Source organism: Haliaeetus albicilla, chromosome 5, assembly GCF_947461875.1.
Source record: "Haliaeetus albicilla chromosome 5, bHalAlb1.1, whole genome shotgun sequence".
Classification (NCBI taxonomy): Eukaryota; Metazoa; Chordata; class Aves; order Accipitriformes; family Accipitridae; genus Haliaeetus; species Haliaeetus albicilla.
In genome coordinates this window covers 9,075,740-9,091,694 of record NC_091487.1, presented here as the reverse complement: position 1 = coordinate 9,091,694, position 15,955 = coordinate 9,075,740, and the positions used below count along the sequence as shown (strand labels likewise).

Below are 15,955 nucleotides of genomic sequence, written 5' to 3'. Positions count from 1 at the left end.
TTTTTAAGTTACCACTTTGGTATTTAGCACACAATACTATGTATATATACACACATACATATATATTCTTGTCAAATAACCATGTAGAAAATCCACCCAAATACTCAAAAGTCAACTCATAAAAAAAATACCTATGGCTGGAGCATTTATGCAGAGTTCTCTGGCCAACAGAAGGAAAGTTTTTCCCAGCACGTAGACATTCACCTATTAAAAGACAAAAAAAACATTATTTAAATCTTAAACCACAAATGTTTTTAATAGAACATTTATATGGAAAGGAAAAAAAACCCCAACTTTTGAAATCTTAAACAACCTGCTTTAAAAAAATTCAATTGAAGTAATACAAGCAATATTCATAGGTACAGAATAATACGTGGTGCTTGTCAAAAGCTGCACAAATTAGCAGTGTAAATCAAAGCCTAAGTTTATACTGGAAAAAAAAAAAGTTGTTTGTCATGCTCTTCATGAAGTGGGCTCAGTGTTGCTCTGCAGTACTAGGACAATTTTTCAGTTGTCACCTAACATGTTAAAGCCTTAAGTAGACTTTAATATAATATCAGTACATATAATGTGTCATTTATCTTGTAATGTAACAAAACCTGGACAAATAGTCACAAGTACGTACAAATTTCAGCTCTGTATGATCATGTGAAGTGGGATAATTAAGTATTGCACAAGCACACACCAAGACTTTTCCACCAAAGCAAGGAGGGGTGCTACATGCCCCCAGGATTATTTGTCATCTCTTACTGTTTGGACATTGCCCCAGATCACCCTACATTAAAAAAAGATAAAAAAATTCAGAAAAACCCTAAACCACCTCAAACCTGCTAAGGAGCCAGGGACAGAGCCCTGCTCCCCTCCCCTCCCCTCCTTCACTGCCACGCTCAGGAGGATGTAAACTGAGGGGAGAAGTTACTCTTCATGCTCTGATTTGCAATTTATAGCATAGGCAACTACATTTGTATTTTAAAAGTCTGAGGAAGTTTTCTTTCACTATCTTAAGATGTGTTTTTGTGGTCAGCAAGAAAGGCAGGATATACTTCAGTTCCCAATCAGCCCCAAATGTTCCCACGAAGCTCCATGAATACCTTGCTCCCCCAAGGCGTATGTAAAGGTCAAAGTTAGTATAAAAACCTCCATCCTCCTACACTCCAAACAAATAGGTTTTTTTAGGGTAGTATATACTCTATTGCTTTCATGTAACAGAACTGCCCCCCTCTTTCCTATGCCAGGATAGTGAAGGTGTTTACTAAGCAGTCAGTTGCACAACTGAGTTGTTGATTATGGTACAAGCCTATGGAAATAAAAAATCCTGTTACTAAATATATTCTCTTTCAGTTTCACAAAAGAGCTTTACCAACATTCGTTTAAAAGCAACCTTTCCTCCCAAGTGTACAGATACTTCTACCAAGCTAGCAAAAATATATATATTTAAACAGGAAAAAAAAAAAAATACTGACACATTTTAACCTAGCACTTAAAAATTTTTCTTTATGTGAAAGTGTTCTTAATGTGAATTTTTCTCAAATTCAAAAGATTTTTAAAATGAGAATTTCAAAGAAATCCTCAGAATGATCATGTATCCTGAAAGTGACTACGCAATCAAGTGTACATGACATGATGGTAATTCATTCCGTATTTAGTGGAAAGTGTTGAATATCTTCCATGTTGTGTCTGACCAATGGTTGGACTGGCCTAGAAGACACAAAAGTATAGTCTTAAATTTTATTGTCCTTTTTTTTCCTGAAATACCAGACAACATAGAAATACTATTCTATAGGAAGGGAAGTGAACAAAATATACCCTTTGAATAATTATATTTCCTAGGAAGTAAGTCACCAAATTTTATACAGAAAAATAAGCACCTACTGAATCTGGTAATTCATATAAGAGTTTGAGAACATGTGACTTTCCATGAGCCACAGAGACAGAACAGACATTACTACAGCAAAGTATCTGCAGGGTTTCAGTTGGCTTTAGATGCTCTAGATTTCACTGCAAGCTTGGAACAGCTTGTTTTGACCTTTTGTCTAAAAATTATTAACATAAAGAATGGGGGTTTGGCTGTAGTTTCAGCCTTCTAAGTTGGCCGACCAAGTTACTATAAATCTTAAACCTCATCACTTAGATCTTGTTCTGCAAGGACAATCTCACTGCACAAATCAATAAAGTTACTTCAGTGGAGCCAAGTACGTATGATGTTTCCATCACAGGCTTCACAAACTCATCTAGTTCTTTCATTTTTGTCTAGGAAAAAAATCACCCTCAAATTCAGAGAAGTATTTCTCCTTCTGGCTTTTTTTTGTCACGACATCCAAATACTTGATGTTTGTCCTCATCAAACCATGTCACTCTAAAAGACTCCTCCCAAGCACTTTCCATAAATGCAATCATCAAAGAACAAGTAAGTATGAAGAGGCATAATGAAGCAGGGTTTTTTAGTGAAGTTCTAACAATCAAAGTGGGTGCCGAATTAAATCTAAAAGCAAAGACAAATGCATAATAAAATTGCTCAATGACTGTTTATCCTCCTCTCCTTGGCCTAACTAAAAGTCTCCAGATCCATAGTCTATTTGAGAAGTAATGTACTTAAACCTAACCTGCTTTTCCACTTCACCCACATCATCAGTGTTTTATGACCAACTTCAAGGTGTAGGCAGTGTATTTACACAAAATAATAAATTCAAATCGAAATTATACATGAGGGAATTTCTTTCTTTTGATCACAAGTGCATTTCTTTGCAGTTTCTGGTCACTATCAATTTAGAAAAAAAGCATAATATACAGTGGATTACGTGCTCTGTATTGTTTTCTTCATGAAGCTTACACATTTTTAATGCCAGGGTAAGTCACAAAAAGAATCAGGAATATTTAATTACTTCCAGTTTTCCTGGCAAATCAGTAGGAAAAGAGACTTCAGGCCCTCTCAAACAATACGCTTCTCATCTTTAAAAGTTACCAGATATTCACAGGTTCTGGGGCGTTTCTCATAAATGGGAAATTAAAAATGGCATAAAGCTCACCCAGGAATCTGTAATGGCATTGAACTGCTGAAACATGATATTTAAGAACTTCTGGGTTTAGTGGAAGAAGGCCCTTTCACTAAAATTTTATGCTGCTGTCACTAATTTCAACTATTACTCATGCACACACACAGAGATCCTATGACAGATATGATATATAATAGGCATATAGATAGAGTCTTTCTTTACTCTCATCATTTGTATGTTTTTTTGCACTCCATTAAGTTTAGAAAATTAAGAGAATTAATTTAGAGGCCTACTTTAATTTCTAGTTCTTTCTTCATTAAGAACTTCTTATAAAAATTCATATACTCCAATCCATCAAAAGCTTAACGCTCCAAATTTAGAACCATATGACATTTGCATTCATAAAGCCTAATTTTATATGAGTCCTTAGAATGGTGAATAAACAAAAATGCCCTTCTAAAAGGATGCCTCTGGCTTAGACTTGAATTGGTGCAGCTTTAAAGCTTACCTCATCAACTTTGGCCTCTTTTCCCCCTTCTTAATTTAAAAGGATCATACTGAAAAGCAGCATTTCCCCAAACTCTCCCCAATCAAAATTGTCAAAGTGTAACAACTGTTTTATAGACTTTCATGAGACAGGCACTCTTTGTTTGCATACTTTCATCAGATACTAAAATTCCCTAAACTTGATGCAACCACTCGGTTTGAGCATCAACACCTAATACAACGGAGAGTGGTGTTGACCTCTGTCAGAGGGGATATCTTAAAATATCTGCATACCCTGATAGTTTTTACCATATTATTTTACATTCAGTTCACATTTAACAGAGTAAGTTTACAAACATATGGACCTGCCACTGAGTTGTTGTTTTTTAAAAAAACAACTAGTCTTCAGCAGAAAGACATCTTTCAGACAAAAAGTATGTGCTCACCAAGGCACTGCAAAAAACCCTGGTTTTACCCTTAAGTTTTTACAGGAGAACTTAAGATTCTCTAAGATGTTGTCCTTTACCAATAGGTAATTTCTGCTCATTATAGAACACTTTATATTAGCTAAAAGGGGCATTTGGAGAAGGAATGGCTTCCAGTTATTCAGTTTCATCTTTACAGAAAGATCCTTCCACTTGTTATACTCTTTGCCCTTCACAGTATTTTTTGGAGACACAGTCTTTTCATTTCACATCTGTCAGTCATCAGATGCTGATTTCAAAGGGACACTTTCATAGGGACTCTTAGCCTTTCATAATTTCCTCTTGCTTTCACATCATGCCTGATGTGTTCACAAATACCAATATACTTCCACTTCTAGAAACAACAACAAATACCTCATTTCCAGAAACACAGGAATTCACCTGTTCATCAGTCTAACACCTTCCAGAATTTTAAACTCTCTTTGGGAAACGGAATCTCCCATTCCTACAGTTACCAGGTCACTTTACCTCTGGACTGTAGCAAAAAATAAAGCTGCAATCATTGAATGAAAGTTTTTTCTTGACCACAAGTTCCATAAATTTATAAATCAATACCCTTTCACCATGAGAAATTTCCAAAAATGCTTTTGAAGACCATGGTGTGGCATTCTGGAAAAACACTACAAATGGTGACAGTGGTTAAGGTATTCTGTCTTTGAGAAAGACAAAGACCGGGCAGTTGGAACGCGATGAGAATTCACACTGTGAAACATCCATGGCTGCTTGCCTAAATAATTAAGCAAGCATGAAAAGCAAATGAGTTTTTAAGGAGAGTGTCTGTTGCTGGGGAAAGAGGCACCTGTGGTTATTTGATTCATTATTAACACTTCTAGTATAGTAATGCCTGAAGGTCCCAACCAGGTTGTTTAAATTAACTCAATCAACATAGCAATTTGCATAGGGGCAATAAAGGCAAATGCAGTCAACATGTTAATAACTTTAAATGAACAAAGGGTATTACAAACTGAGGCAAATGAGTATAGTCTTTAAAACATACTCTATTTTACCCTTCTCCACACAATAAACTGAAACTTCTTATTTTTTGGATCCATATTGCAACCAGAACATTACATTTAACCTCGAAAGACAATACACAAAACTACAAACATGTACCAAACCCAGCTTGTCAGACTGCAGTTCAAGAAGAGACACAAATCAAAATTAAGCAGCTTCCTCTCATGCTATGCTTAAAGCGTTGCCTTCAGTCTGGGGACTCTGAAGGGAGAGTCTACTTTTGCTAATCACATATGTGGTAGTCCTAGCATTCTTCCTCCAACACGGCAGCAGTACAATAAACCATTATCGTACCATCTAAGCAAGAAAGTCAAAGGGTAATTTGCAACAAGCATAGAGGAATCAAGGAGGCCAGTGCTGCCTGTAGAAGAAATAAATAAAAACAAGTGTCCAAAAATAACTCACAATAAAATTCCTCCTGGACAATAATGTACTGTTACTTGACTAGACAAATTGAAGATAAAGAAATAGGGGGCGAGAGTTGTGTTTTTAAGTGGAAAAGAGACCTAAGGAGTACTAGACCAAGCAAGTACTAGTTACTGATTTTCACTTCTTGTGCTCCCTCTTCCCTTATCTAGAACCGTAGTATAGTTCAGGTTGGAATGGATCTCAGCAGGTCTCCAGCCCAACCTCCCGCTCAAAGCAGGGTCAGCTACAAGAAAGACCAGGTTGCTCAAGATCTTAAAACCCTTGATGGACACAGACTTCAAAACCGCTCTGATATCAATATTTCTTGTTATCAAGTTAAAACATCTCATTTTAATTAAATACGGCTGTTGCTGCTAATCCTCCTGCTACGCGCACCTGTAAAGAGCCTTGCTCTGTCTAACATCTCTTCAGTAAGCATTAGCCTTATTTAACAGCAGGACACACCACAAAGCACACTAAAAATTGTATTCTACTAGGCTGAAATTGGAGATCAAAGCACTGCCAACACCTCTTCCCAAATTTTATGACCACATTGCAAAGACCATGACACTGGAGATTACAAGAGACTAAAAAAAGAAACTGCGATTTCCAAGGATGAGAAAGGCAGCATTTCACCACACTGAGATCAAAACTTTAGCCAAATAGTTCTCCAGGTGCAAGGAATGAGGTGCTCTGAAACAGATGAGCAAACCTAAACTGTTCAAAAGTTGGGCCAAGGCTAGACAAGCTTCGCAACTCTCCTAAACAAGCAAGGCCTGTCACTTAGATTGGACTAGCAAAAAAGCAAACAAAAGGCCTGATTACAGACCTCTCTAAAGACTGTATTTGCAAGTAAAATGCAGTATTTGAAAATATAAGCAAGTACTTTCCCTGTCAGAGACTGATGACTGATCGTCCTTCCAACTCAATCAACATGCAGCATGACTCTGCTCTGCACAAGGAAGAAGCCTGATTTGTAGCAGCAGTCTGGACATTTTCAGTTCATTTCAGATAATGCTTTAAAGTCTAAATGTACCAGAGGCATAATGAATCTGACACAACTTTCAACAGGAGGTTTCCAAGACACAGGACATATTTCAGCTGAAGATAAAACAGGAGAAAAAATACCAAAGAAATTGCCTTTCCAATTAAACAAACACAAAAAACCCCCAAAACAAAAATAAAAAAGGGAAAAAAAACCAATCCACAACCATGACATTTTTGGTTTTTCCAAGATGACAGCAATTTTGAAGCTCCAAAAACTATTATGAAATGTAGCAGTTCTCCAGTGGAACATGACAAACTCCCACATCTCAATCATCAGTATAAGAGGAAAACTGATATGACTTCTTAAACAGACTGCCATTAACAGTGAAAATTGGTCTTCTCTATTGCTAAGTTTTAGCAGCATAATACTATTCTAAAAGCATAATACACTATATGGGACAGCTTTTTTATTTTTTTATGGAGAATGGGGGACCAAATCCCAAAGCAACTCAATAAAGACAGGAAGAGAGGTTGTACAAGTACAGACCAGAGCCTAAGAGGCCATGCTTAGGATTTCCACCCCCCATGTTTTGTTTTTTTAAAAGCTAAACAGAGCAACAACAGAGAAAGAACACAAATGTGATAGGTCATTAAACAACTATTGAGTTGCAGGTAACAGCAGATTCAAATCTTCTTCATATTACTCTTACTTTTAGCTACCACCTTTCTTATGTTGTGAGCTACAGAGAGTGTTAGCTCTCCCAGTGCTTGCAAGACACTGGTTGAAGGTCACTGATGCAGAGGGTGCCTTAAGTGGGATGCAGAATGGTACAGCTAATATTGTTTCTAGCTGCAAGATGGCAAAAGGAAGCAATGGATGGCCTTTTTCACAGGCTTTCATTTATCTTTTTTGCTGGTAGCTGGAGTTAGAAAGCTTACTTTTTGTTTTGCTTTTAGATGAAGCAATACACAAAAGGCTGTTATGCCTTTTTTTTCCCCCCTCAGATGTACTGAAACCTATTTCAAAGTGTTCTGTAACTCAGTCAGTAGCCTCCATGAAGACATTCCATAAGGATGTTTCATTTGGTAAATTTCTTCAAAAAATTCCTGCGGTCAGATGATTAGCAGCCCTGCAGGTCACTCCACCTCCCACAGCATCTGAGCTGCATCAAGTAGAAAATTCTGAAGAAAAAATCTCAAAATTTTCTATTAGCATCTAAGCAAGAGTTGGAGAAGGTCAGCAGTAGCTCATTTTTTAGACTTTCAGATGTGATTTTTTTTTTTTTCTGACATAAGATTGACAACATTCTCATTTTACCAAGAAAAACAGTTACCTGGACCAGTATGATATATTTTGTACAGGTAAGTCTGAACAAGTTATGTATTTTGGAAAGATAATACCACTGCCACTACTACTACTGCTAACAACCTTTCTTTAATGATATTCACATCCCAACTTCAGGATGGGAGAGCTGTCCATGAAAAAAAGCACTTCAGGGTAATATAGTACAATCTAATGAACTAATTGCTTTTCTTTTTTAGGCACACAATCTGTGGGCAAAGGCTGATCTAAACCAGAATGTACTGAAGGTTTCTGCCTGGGCCATAAAAGTTTTGCCACCAAGTTTTTTTTTGTTTGGTTTGGGTTTTTTTTTTGTTGTGTGGTGGGGGTTTTTTAAAAACAAACTCAGGGTGGGGGAGAAATCAAGCTAGGACCTGAAAAGCTCACTTATCTGTTCTTAAACAGAACTTTCTGGCTAGCTACAGTAAACAGCAACATTTAAGATTCCTGCTTGCTCCGATTCACCTTAAAGTAGAGCACATCAGAAGTCTTCACACAATTAAATACATAACACGGATCCTGCTACTGAAATTTTGAATTTTTCCTCTTTCCGGGGTTGAATATTTCCCTACTACTAATCTATTTCTGTCTCTCCCATCTCTTCAGTTACCCCTCTTTAACCTTTTGGTCCTCACATGCCCCGTCTCAACACCTTTTCTGGCTGGAACGTATAGAGGGGAAAAGACAAATCATTCAATCTTTCTTGTCTGTTCCTGCTGACAATACATTTTTTTTTCTTTTACAGATATAATACCTCTTCTTCTTCATATTGTGTGACTATTCTTCATATTAGTGTGATCATTCTATTTCATAACAATCACCATGAAAAACCACCTATGTTTAAAAGGAAATAAACCTCCCATTCTACACGTGCAGTATTTGGTTAGAAGTAATCAAAGTAATTCAATAAGAATTTAGAAAAGAGAACAAAGTTACTAATTTTAAGAATTCAAGATTCATTTGATTATTGCAATTCCAGCAGATTGCTTCAGGCAATAAATAGTCTTCAGAGGGATGCCATTTACCCAGACAGCTGGGAGGACAAAAATAGATGCAACTAACCTACTCACATTGTATGTAAAACAGTTGTAACATGGAGAATGAGCGTAAGACAGCATATGTCAGTAGAGATTTCTATTTCCACATAGAGAGCAAGTGCATATTTCTCTCAAAATACATTTTATAAAACGCCTCTCTGTAGTACACTAATCCATTTACCCAGTATTACCTACCAAAAAAAGTTATTTGTCTTCAACAACTGTTGTTTTAAAAATGACCCTCTGCCATTGCAGTGACTCTGAATCCTGATGGAACTCTTGATACATTATTTGCAACATTAAAAGCAAAAAATATTTGACATTTAATTTCACTAAACAATTATTCTGATATACAAACCCAGTAGTTTTCCAACTCAGAATTTTTAAAGAGAAATTAAAACATCCCAAATGGCCCATGACAGCTCTTTCCTTGCAATTAAAGTTTAACATTTCAGCAAAAGTTTAAAACAAAAAAGATACAATACCTGAAGAAGGTCACTGAGGTCAAGTAACATGTCTGTGAAGAAGTCAAGGAATACACATGCTTGTTGAATGTGACATTGTTTCTTAACTTCATTAGCAACACAAAAAAAGGAAGAAATAAACCCAGGTTTAACCGTCAAAGACACCAAATGCAGACTAGGTACTTGGATGCACCACTTCTGCTAACAGCCAGCATCCACCTAACAGTTCAGCTCCCCAGAAAATCCTGCCAGCACCAACTGCATTTACTGTATAAGTTGTCTATGTGGAGTGATGGTCTCAAAGAAAAAGCCAACATCTTGCGTGACTTAGAATACTCACCATATACTGCAGCCTAAGAAAGACCCAATGATAACAAAGAACAATAATAGCAGCAAGATAGAATACTCTTATTACACTTCATTTAAGAACATAAAGCGTCATCAGTCTCCTATGTCAGCTTAGGAGCCCAGGATCCCAGAAAAACAGATGGAAGAGCAAACTAAGAAAACTGCAATAAGTCTCTTCTGTCCTCTTCTATAAGGACCTGTGAAAGAGCTCGGAAGAGAAAGCCACTTTGGCTTCTCTTCTCTGACCAAGAAAATCAGCTGTTACCTTTGAGTTTTCACTCCCTCCATCACATCCTATGCTGCTGCAAAAACATTAGGTCACTGTCTACTACGCATCATGGACACACTTGGAACTCATAATAGCTAAAAACAAGCCAAAACCGCTACAAGTTTCCATTAGATTTTACTGATTGTAAGCACACTTATAAATATATTGTCTTAACAATAAAAGAAAAAAAAACCAAAACCCATTAAGCTTAAGGTGCAAAGGTAGCCTTCTCACTGCTATCAAAGTAATGAACACATGCCGGATCTCCTATCAGCTACTCAGATGTGGCTTAAACATCGTGAAAGGGTTCTGGTTTTACCAATAAAAGGAGTGTCAAAGTAAAGTGCAAAAGAAGGAGAGAGAGAGAGAGTGTGAGGCAGGCAAAGAAAACATGTATGCAGGGGTGTACGTGCATTTGTGTAAGTAGCAATGTGTTATGAAGTCCACTATTAAAAAAAACATACAGGGAAGTCAGTATAGTTTGGTAGATGGTGGTGACAAGTATCAGCGTATGTTCTTATAAGTATGCCAAAGTAATACAGTACATGTTTCTCCCAAATATTATCAGTCATGGAAGGAGAATAATTCAGATAACATAATCCATTTATGCATAAACATTGGCCTTGCTGAGAATTTTTATCCTTGAGCATTTCTAGCCTTAGTTTGCATTTGAAATTGTATGAATTTAGTACTCCAAATTTGTTACAAAATTCAATACATTATGTTAATATTATTTGGTGAAAGTTAATTTTAGCATTTAAAAAAAACACAGCATAGCTGGATATTTAATTAGCTGAAAACTCAGTATGTCTCTGAAAAAATCAAAAATCCATTATAGATAATATTATGCAAGACATTAATCTTAAATTTTAACACAGTAAGAAAATTGCTAACAAAAACGATCTGTAAAATATACAGTTTAGAAACCTACACAGAAAAATACTGAATTCAATGTAACTGTTTGGTCAAAGTAGTGAGGAAGGAGAAAATTGGGAAGACTTTAATAAAGCAATTGCCAAGGAACCATAATAACTGTCAGCTCATCAAACAGATCTAGGAAGAAATAGCTACACTAATTTTATGCTTGAGAAATATTCTAGGTCTGAAAATGTTCCTAGCTTGTTACTGACTTGAAGTGTCTGGTTACTCTATGCCCACCCTGAGATACCTTCACCACTGAGATAAACTAAAATTATCACTCATATCTAATAGATTTCATCACAAGTTAGGAAAAAAAAAAACATAAAAAAAAAAAAAACCAAAAAAAAAACCCAAAACACCACACCAAAAAAGACCCCAAACCACCACCACCAAACTACCAAAAGAAAAGCAGCTCACAGATTCCTGAGGCACCAAAGGGAGCAACTGAGTGGTCCTAGAGTCTGTGTGCTGTCACTGGAGACAGAGGACGAGTCAGAAAGAGAGCATCAGTCCCAAATGCTAATTCAGATCTTAGATGAGCCAGAATGCTGCTTTTCCTACCTAGGCATTTCAGTTACAGTCATGAAATCTGTATACCAAAGTATTCTTCATCTTCTGCAAAATGTTAAAAACACTTTGGTGGAAGACCTAAACTTATTAATACATTACAAGTGCTCAGGCTTCATTACTAGGAAAAAAAAACCAAAACCAAAACCACAAAAAACCAAAAATCAACACCTTTTTGTCCAAGTAAGAAGAAATAGAGCGCGCTGCATGCATTTATAACGACACAAGATTAGAGCTAAGAAGCTGGGAAATCCACTTGCAGGGTTCGGGCAACTGTGGAGCAGTTTAGAGCTACCCTATAGATGCTTTAACATAAAAGTTGCTTTGCTCCTTAGAGAAGTTAGCTCGTGTCCACTGAAATTGTAAGCAAAGGTCACAGTAAAAATGTGGCATTTCTGGATTTCATTTAAGGTAGCCTCCAGCAATCTCTCTCCCTGATTAGATGTGTAGCTGCTACAGAGATGTGTAGCTGCTACAGCAAAGCAAAAGCAAAGGGGAAATTTGAGTCATGCAGTAGCAATGGGTTGGCCTTTACCGTGAATATTGTGAGCACAATTATCAGCAGGAAGTAGTTGTAAAAACAGGCAGTTGTTTTCAAACTCCTTTTCAGAGTTGGAACAGTTCAGGAGAACATACAACAACAGCTGAAAACAGCAGATAATACTTAATATGTATTCAAAAATCATACAATCGTAAGAGAAATGTTTTCTTTGAGGTTGAAAGAAAACAATGATAATTTTACATATGGAGACTGCTAGCACATGCAAAAGTTCTCAAAGGGATAGAAAGATACTGATATTGTAGATATACAAAATAACAGGACATAAACACAAGAGGACTTAAGTTATAAATGCACCCAATTTAAAAAAAAGGGGGGGGGAGAAAAAAGCATTAACAGTTTCAACTGTTTTTCCTTTGCTGTTCATTTTTTAAACTGATTTCACCAAGGTATGCAATTGACTTCCATCACTAGAAACTTTTAAATCAAAATGAGATGAGTCTAAAGGCTTTACTTCAAAAGATTTAATTCAAGGGAATCCTTTGACCAACGTGATGCAAGAGGTCAGACTGAGTGGCCAGAATGCTCCCTTTCTGCCTTTATAATCTAGTAATCTGTGGATAATGTGAGAGCACCATGAATCACAGCAATAATGATCTCATTCTCAGCACCAGAGGAAACAAAAGTTCATGGTGAAATGAATAGTACTGGAAACCTAAAACCTAAAATACCAACACAAGCATGCATTTGTCTTTCAGACAAACCTACATTTTACATACTCCAGCAATCCTAAAGTACTTACATGCAGCAAAATCCCCTTGGTTTTCAATATTAACATTTAGCAGGAGTCAAAACTGCCATTTGCCAAAGTTGTATGTAGAGAAGCAGGAACAAATTGTGGAAGATGCTTTTAAAATAACAATAATTTACAATAGAGTTGTTAACCCTCCTAAATAAAAAAAAAAACCTTTATTTTAGTGTCTGACAATCTACAATAATCAGGAAACCTTCAAACAGATCATTTCATGCTACTGAGTCAAAATTATTCCGCTATGTAGCATGTCATATCTGGGAGATACAGGCACATATAAGCAGCATGGAGAATACAGAGATCTAGTATTTATTTTAGTTAGTTAGTTTTCATAAGTTACCCTCAGAACTTTTTTTACTTATTTTTACAAGCTTACTACAAAATCAGCCGTACCACAGAAAGAGGACTAATGCCAAGGTATCATGACTACAAGCAACTCAGCAGAAATCTGACATCCATAAAGCCATACTGTCCACTAATGAAGCGTTACCTTTTTTCGTGAAGCTAAAATGCTTTCTGTTTCTAACAAAAACTAAAACCAGATCCATTAAATATACAAAACAGGTAAACATAAAGTCACTCTCTGTACTCAACAAGAGCAATTCAGCTGGCTGCAAACAAAAAAGCAAAGCTTAACAGGAAATTTGACTGAAAAGCAAAAAAAAAATTCTGACTATTAAAACAAATTTTTCTCAAGTTCTAAATGAAATGAAATATTTTCACTTTCAATGTTAGGGTTCTGTATAAGCTCTGTGAGAGATGGGAATTTCACAGAAGCACCTACAATAACAAACATATGGAAACAGACAAAAGGGAGGGTGGATATAGAAGTGGAGTGATACCAGGGGGAAAAACTAGTGACAGCATTTGGCTGGCCCTGAACCCAGTTTTCCACCTTTCAGCTCAACACCCAGTTCGCAAACTTCCCTTTCCATACTTTCATACACCAAGTGATTTCTGATTATGATTTATCACGATTATATCTCTGCTGCTTTACAAACTTTCACCATTTTAATTAGCAATTAATTAAAACTGACTGAGAGCACTAATTGTTTAAAGTAAACATTTCTCTTCCCAATGACACTGAGCTAAAACAATTAGAAAATAACCAAAACCAATTCTTTTGTAGAAAACTCATTTCTGATAACTCTGATAAAAGCTTTGCCTTGAGGCTGAAATCCTACAGAACCAGTTTCCAAAGTTTCTTAAGTTTGCAATTTTGTCTGTGCAAAGAAGTCCACATAGCACAGGCTGCACTCGAGTATACAGCATTTAACAAATCAAACTGGTAAGCACAAATGCCATTTTTAAAAAAAGCTATCTTTATTTATGTGTAGATCAATGCATGATAAAAAAAGAATTGCATTTTGGTCTGTGGAGATTTTTTCCTTCTTTGCACACAGCTGCATATCTGCGTTTCGTAGAACTGTATTTTTCTATATTCTGTACTCTAAAATCCCCAACTTCAAGACAAAAACAGTGCTGCACTTCTTCCCCAGGTAAATCAGGATGTTTCTCTAGCAGTTCCCTTTCAGCATGTGGAACATCACTATCTTCATAGTTAAGACAAAGTCAGTGGCAGTAATTAAGCATCATACAACCACCTAGGCAGATAATTAAAAAGAAGACAGGCATTTCGGGCTGCATTCAGCCTGCCTGATTTCATGCTGTTAACTGAAAGGGCTAGAAGTCTAGCTTTCTGGCTCACCTAAGATCTGAATTAGCCTCTGACACCAGTCCTCCCTTTCTCTATCTGCAGTGACTGCAGACAAAATCTAGGGCAACTGGGCTGCTGACTGGCGCCACAGCCGGTTAGACTGGATGGATCCAACGCCTGAGAGCTACATTAACCTTCAGACTCCCCAATGCATGTACAGTTCAGTCTTTACTAAATTAATGCTGTAGCTTTTCTTAATGATTGTCTTCAGAGTCATTCCCATTTAGAGGAACATTTTCAAAAGCATGCCAGGCTAGCTGAATATGCAGCGAGCGTTCAGCACTTTTGAAAACACTGTCCTTAGAGAATATGGTCTTCAAAGGATTGGGACTAGGCTGTATTCCTAGTGTTACTGACTTTAAGTAAATAACCTGCTTTGTGGGATATTGCAAAGTATTTACATAGTCACATGTAAATTTATAACACAGCGCAACACAACCAAAAAAAAGTAAAAAAAAAAAAAAATATTTCTTGTCCCAAAGTGCTTGTACATTCAACTCATAATTATTCATGATATCAGATGGATAAAATATGCAAAGAATATCCATACTAAACTACTGAAAGATAATCTAGTTAGTATATTTACTTTGGGAGAAGAAAATTTAGGAATAGAATGAAAATGTAAATATTAATTTTAAAGTTTTGAGAGATGTGAGGTTAATCTTCAACCTGAATGATGTGACCATGTATAAATAACAGTTGGCTATATTCAAACAACAAAAAGTCTCCAAATAAGAAAGAGAGACCCTGTCCCCTGAACAGTAAATTGAACAAGCGCTGGTGAGTGAAAACAAGAGAGGTTGCTAGGAGAAGCAAGGTTTAAGGAAGAACTTGAAAGAAGAGTGGGGCTGGCAGACAAGAATGGGAGAGGCACCCGGAAAGGAGCAAAGCTCAAGCTGCAAGGAAAAAAGAAACAAGAGTAAATAGTAAAATCATTGCAGAAAACATCCTGTATCTGAAAAGAGTTCAAACACAGAAGCAGGTATGAAATTGCACAGTCCAAAAACCTGCACAGAATGAACATTTGATAAAGTGGACATTAAAAAAAAGCAGCTGGGAAGGAGGATACCAACAGTAAAGATTTAAGTAAACATAAAGGAGTTCAGTTCACTCTCTTTTCCCTGTGTCCAAGTCTGTAAAGGTTATGACTATTGTACCAACAGTGAAAGAAAACTTTCACAGAACTCAGAGGTGCAGATTTGGAAGAACTATTCTGAGATGACAATCAGGTATTCAGCACAGCAGCAACACACACGTTTGGAAACGTGAAGCAGCTGGCTGAGACAGAGAAGTGACAGAAACTAGAAGCAGAGAAAAATCACTGCCTGCTTAGAGGTGGCAAAGGAAAACCAGCACTGTCATGAGCTTGACACTGTGCTTTTCAGAAAACTCCAAATGGAAGGAGTTACTAAAGATGAAAAAAAAGAAAAAGGAAAGATGAAAAAAAAGGAAAAAAGAAAAAAAAACCCCACACCCCAAACAGAATAATCTCATCCAGCCTGCCCCAAACTGGCTTGATTCTGGCCCACTACCACCCCCTTCCCCGCGCTACTATTTGTGTAGTAACATGGCCAACCAGCGTAGGGAACTGTCCAAAATAAATATTTT

The 15,955-nt window shown here is 36.7% G+C and overlaps 1 protein-coding gene across 3 annotated transcripts in view; it reads right to left on the bottom strand.

The window, feature by feature from the left end:
- Window positions 1–15,955, bottom strand: part of BRF1 (BRF1 general transcription factor IIIB subunit) — a 174,018-nt gene that overhangs the window by 93,958 nt on the left and 64,105 nt on the right. For 2 of the 3 annotated variants that reach the window (XM_069783268.1, XM_069783269.1), the window contains 2 exons: window positions 9,238–9,269; window positions 132–204 (listed from right to left, as the gene is read on the bottom strand). In XM_069783268.1, the coding sequence (XP_069639369.1) occupies window positions 132–204; window positions 9,238–9,269 (105 nt within the window). The remainder of the gene's footprint in view (window positions 1–131; window positions 205–9,237; window positions 9,270–15,955) is intronic. The other variant, XM_069783270.1, reaches the window with a different exon arrangement.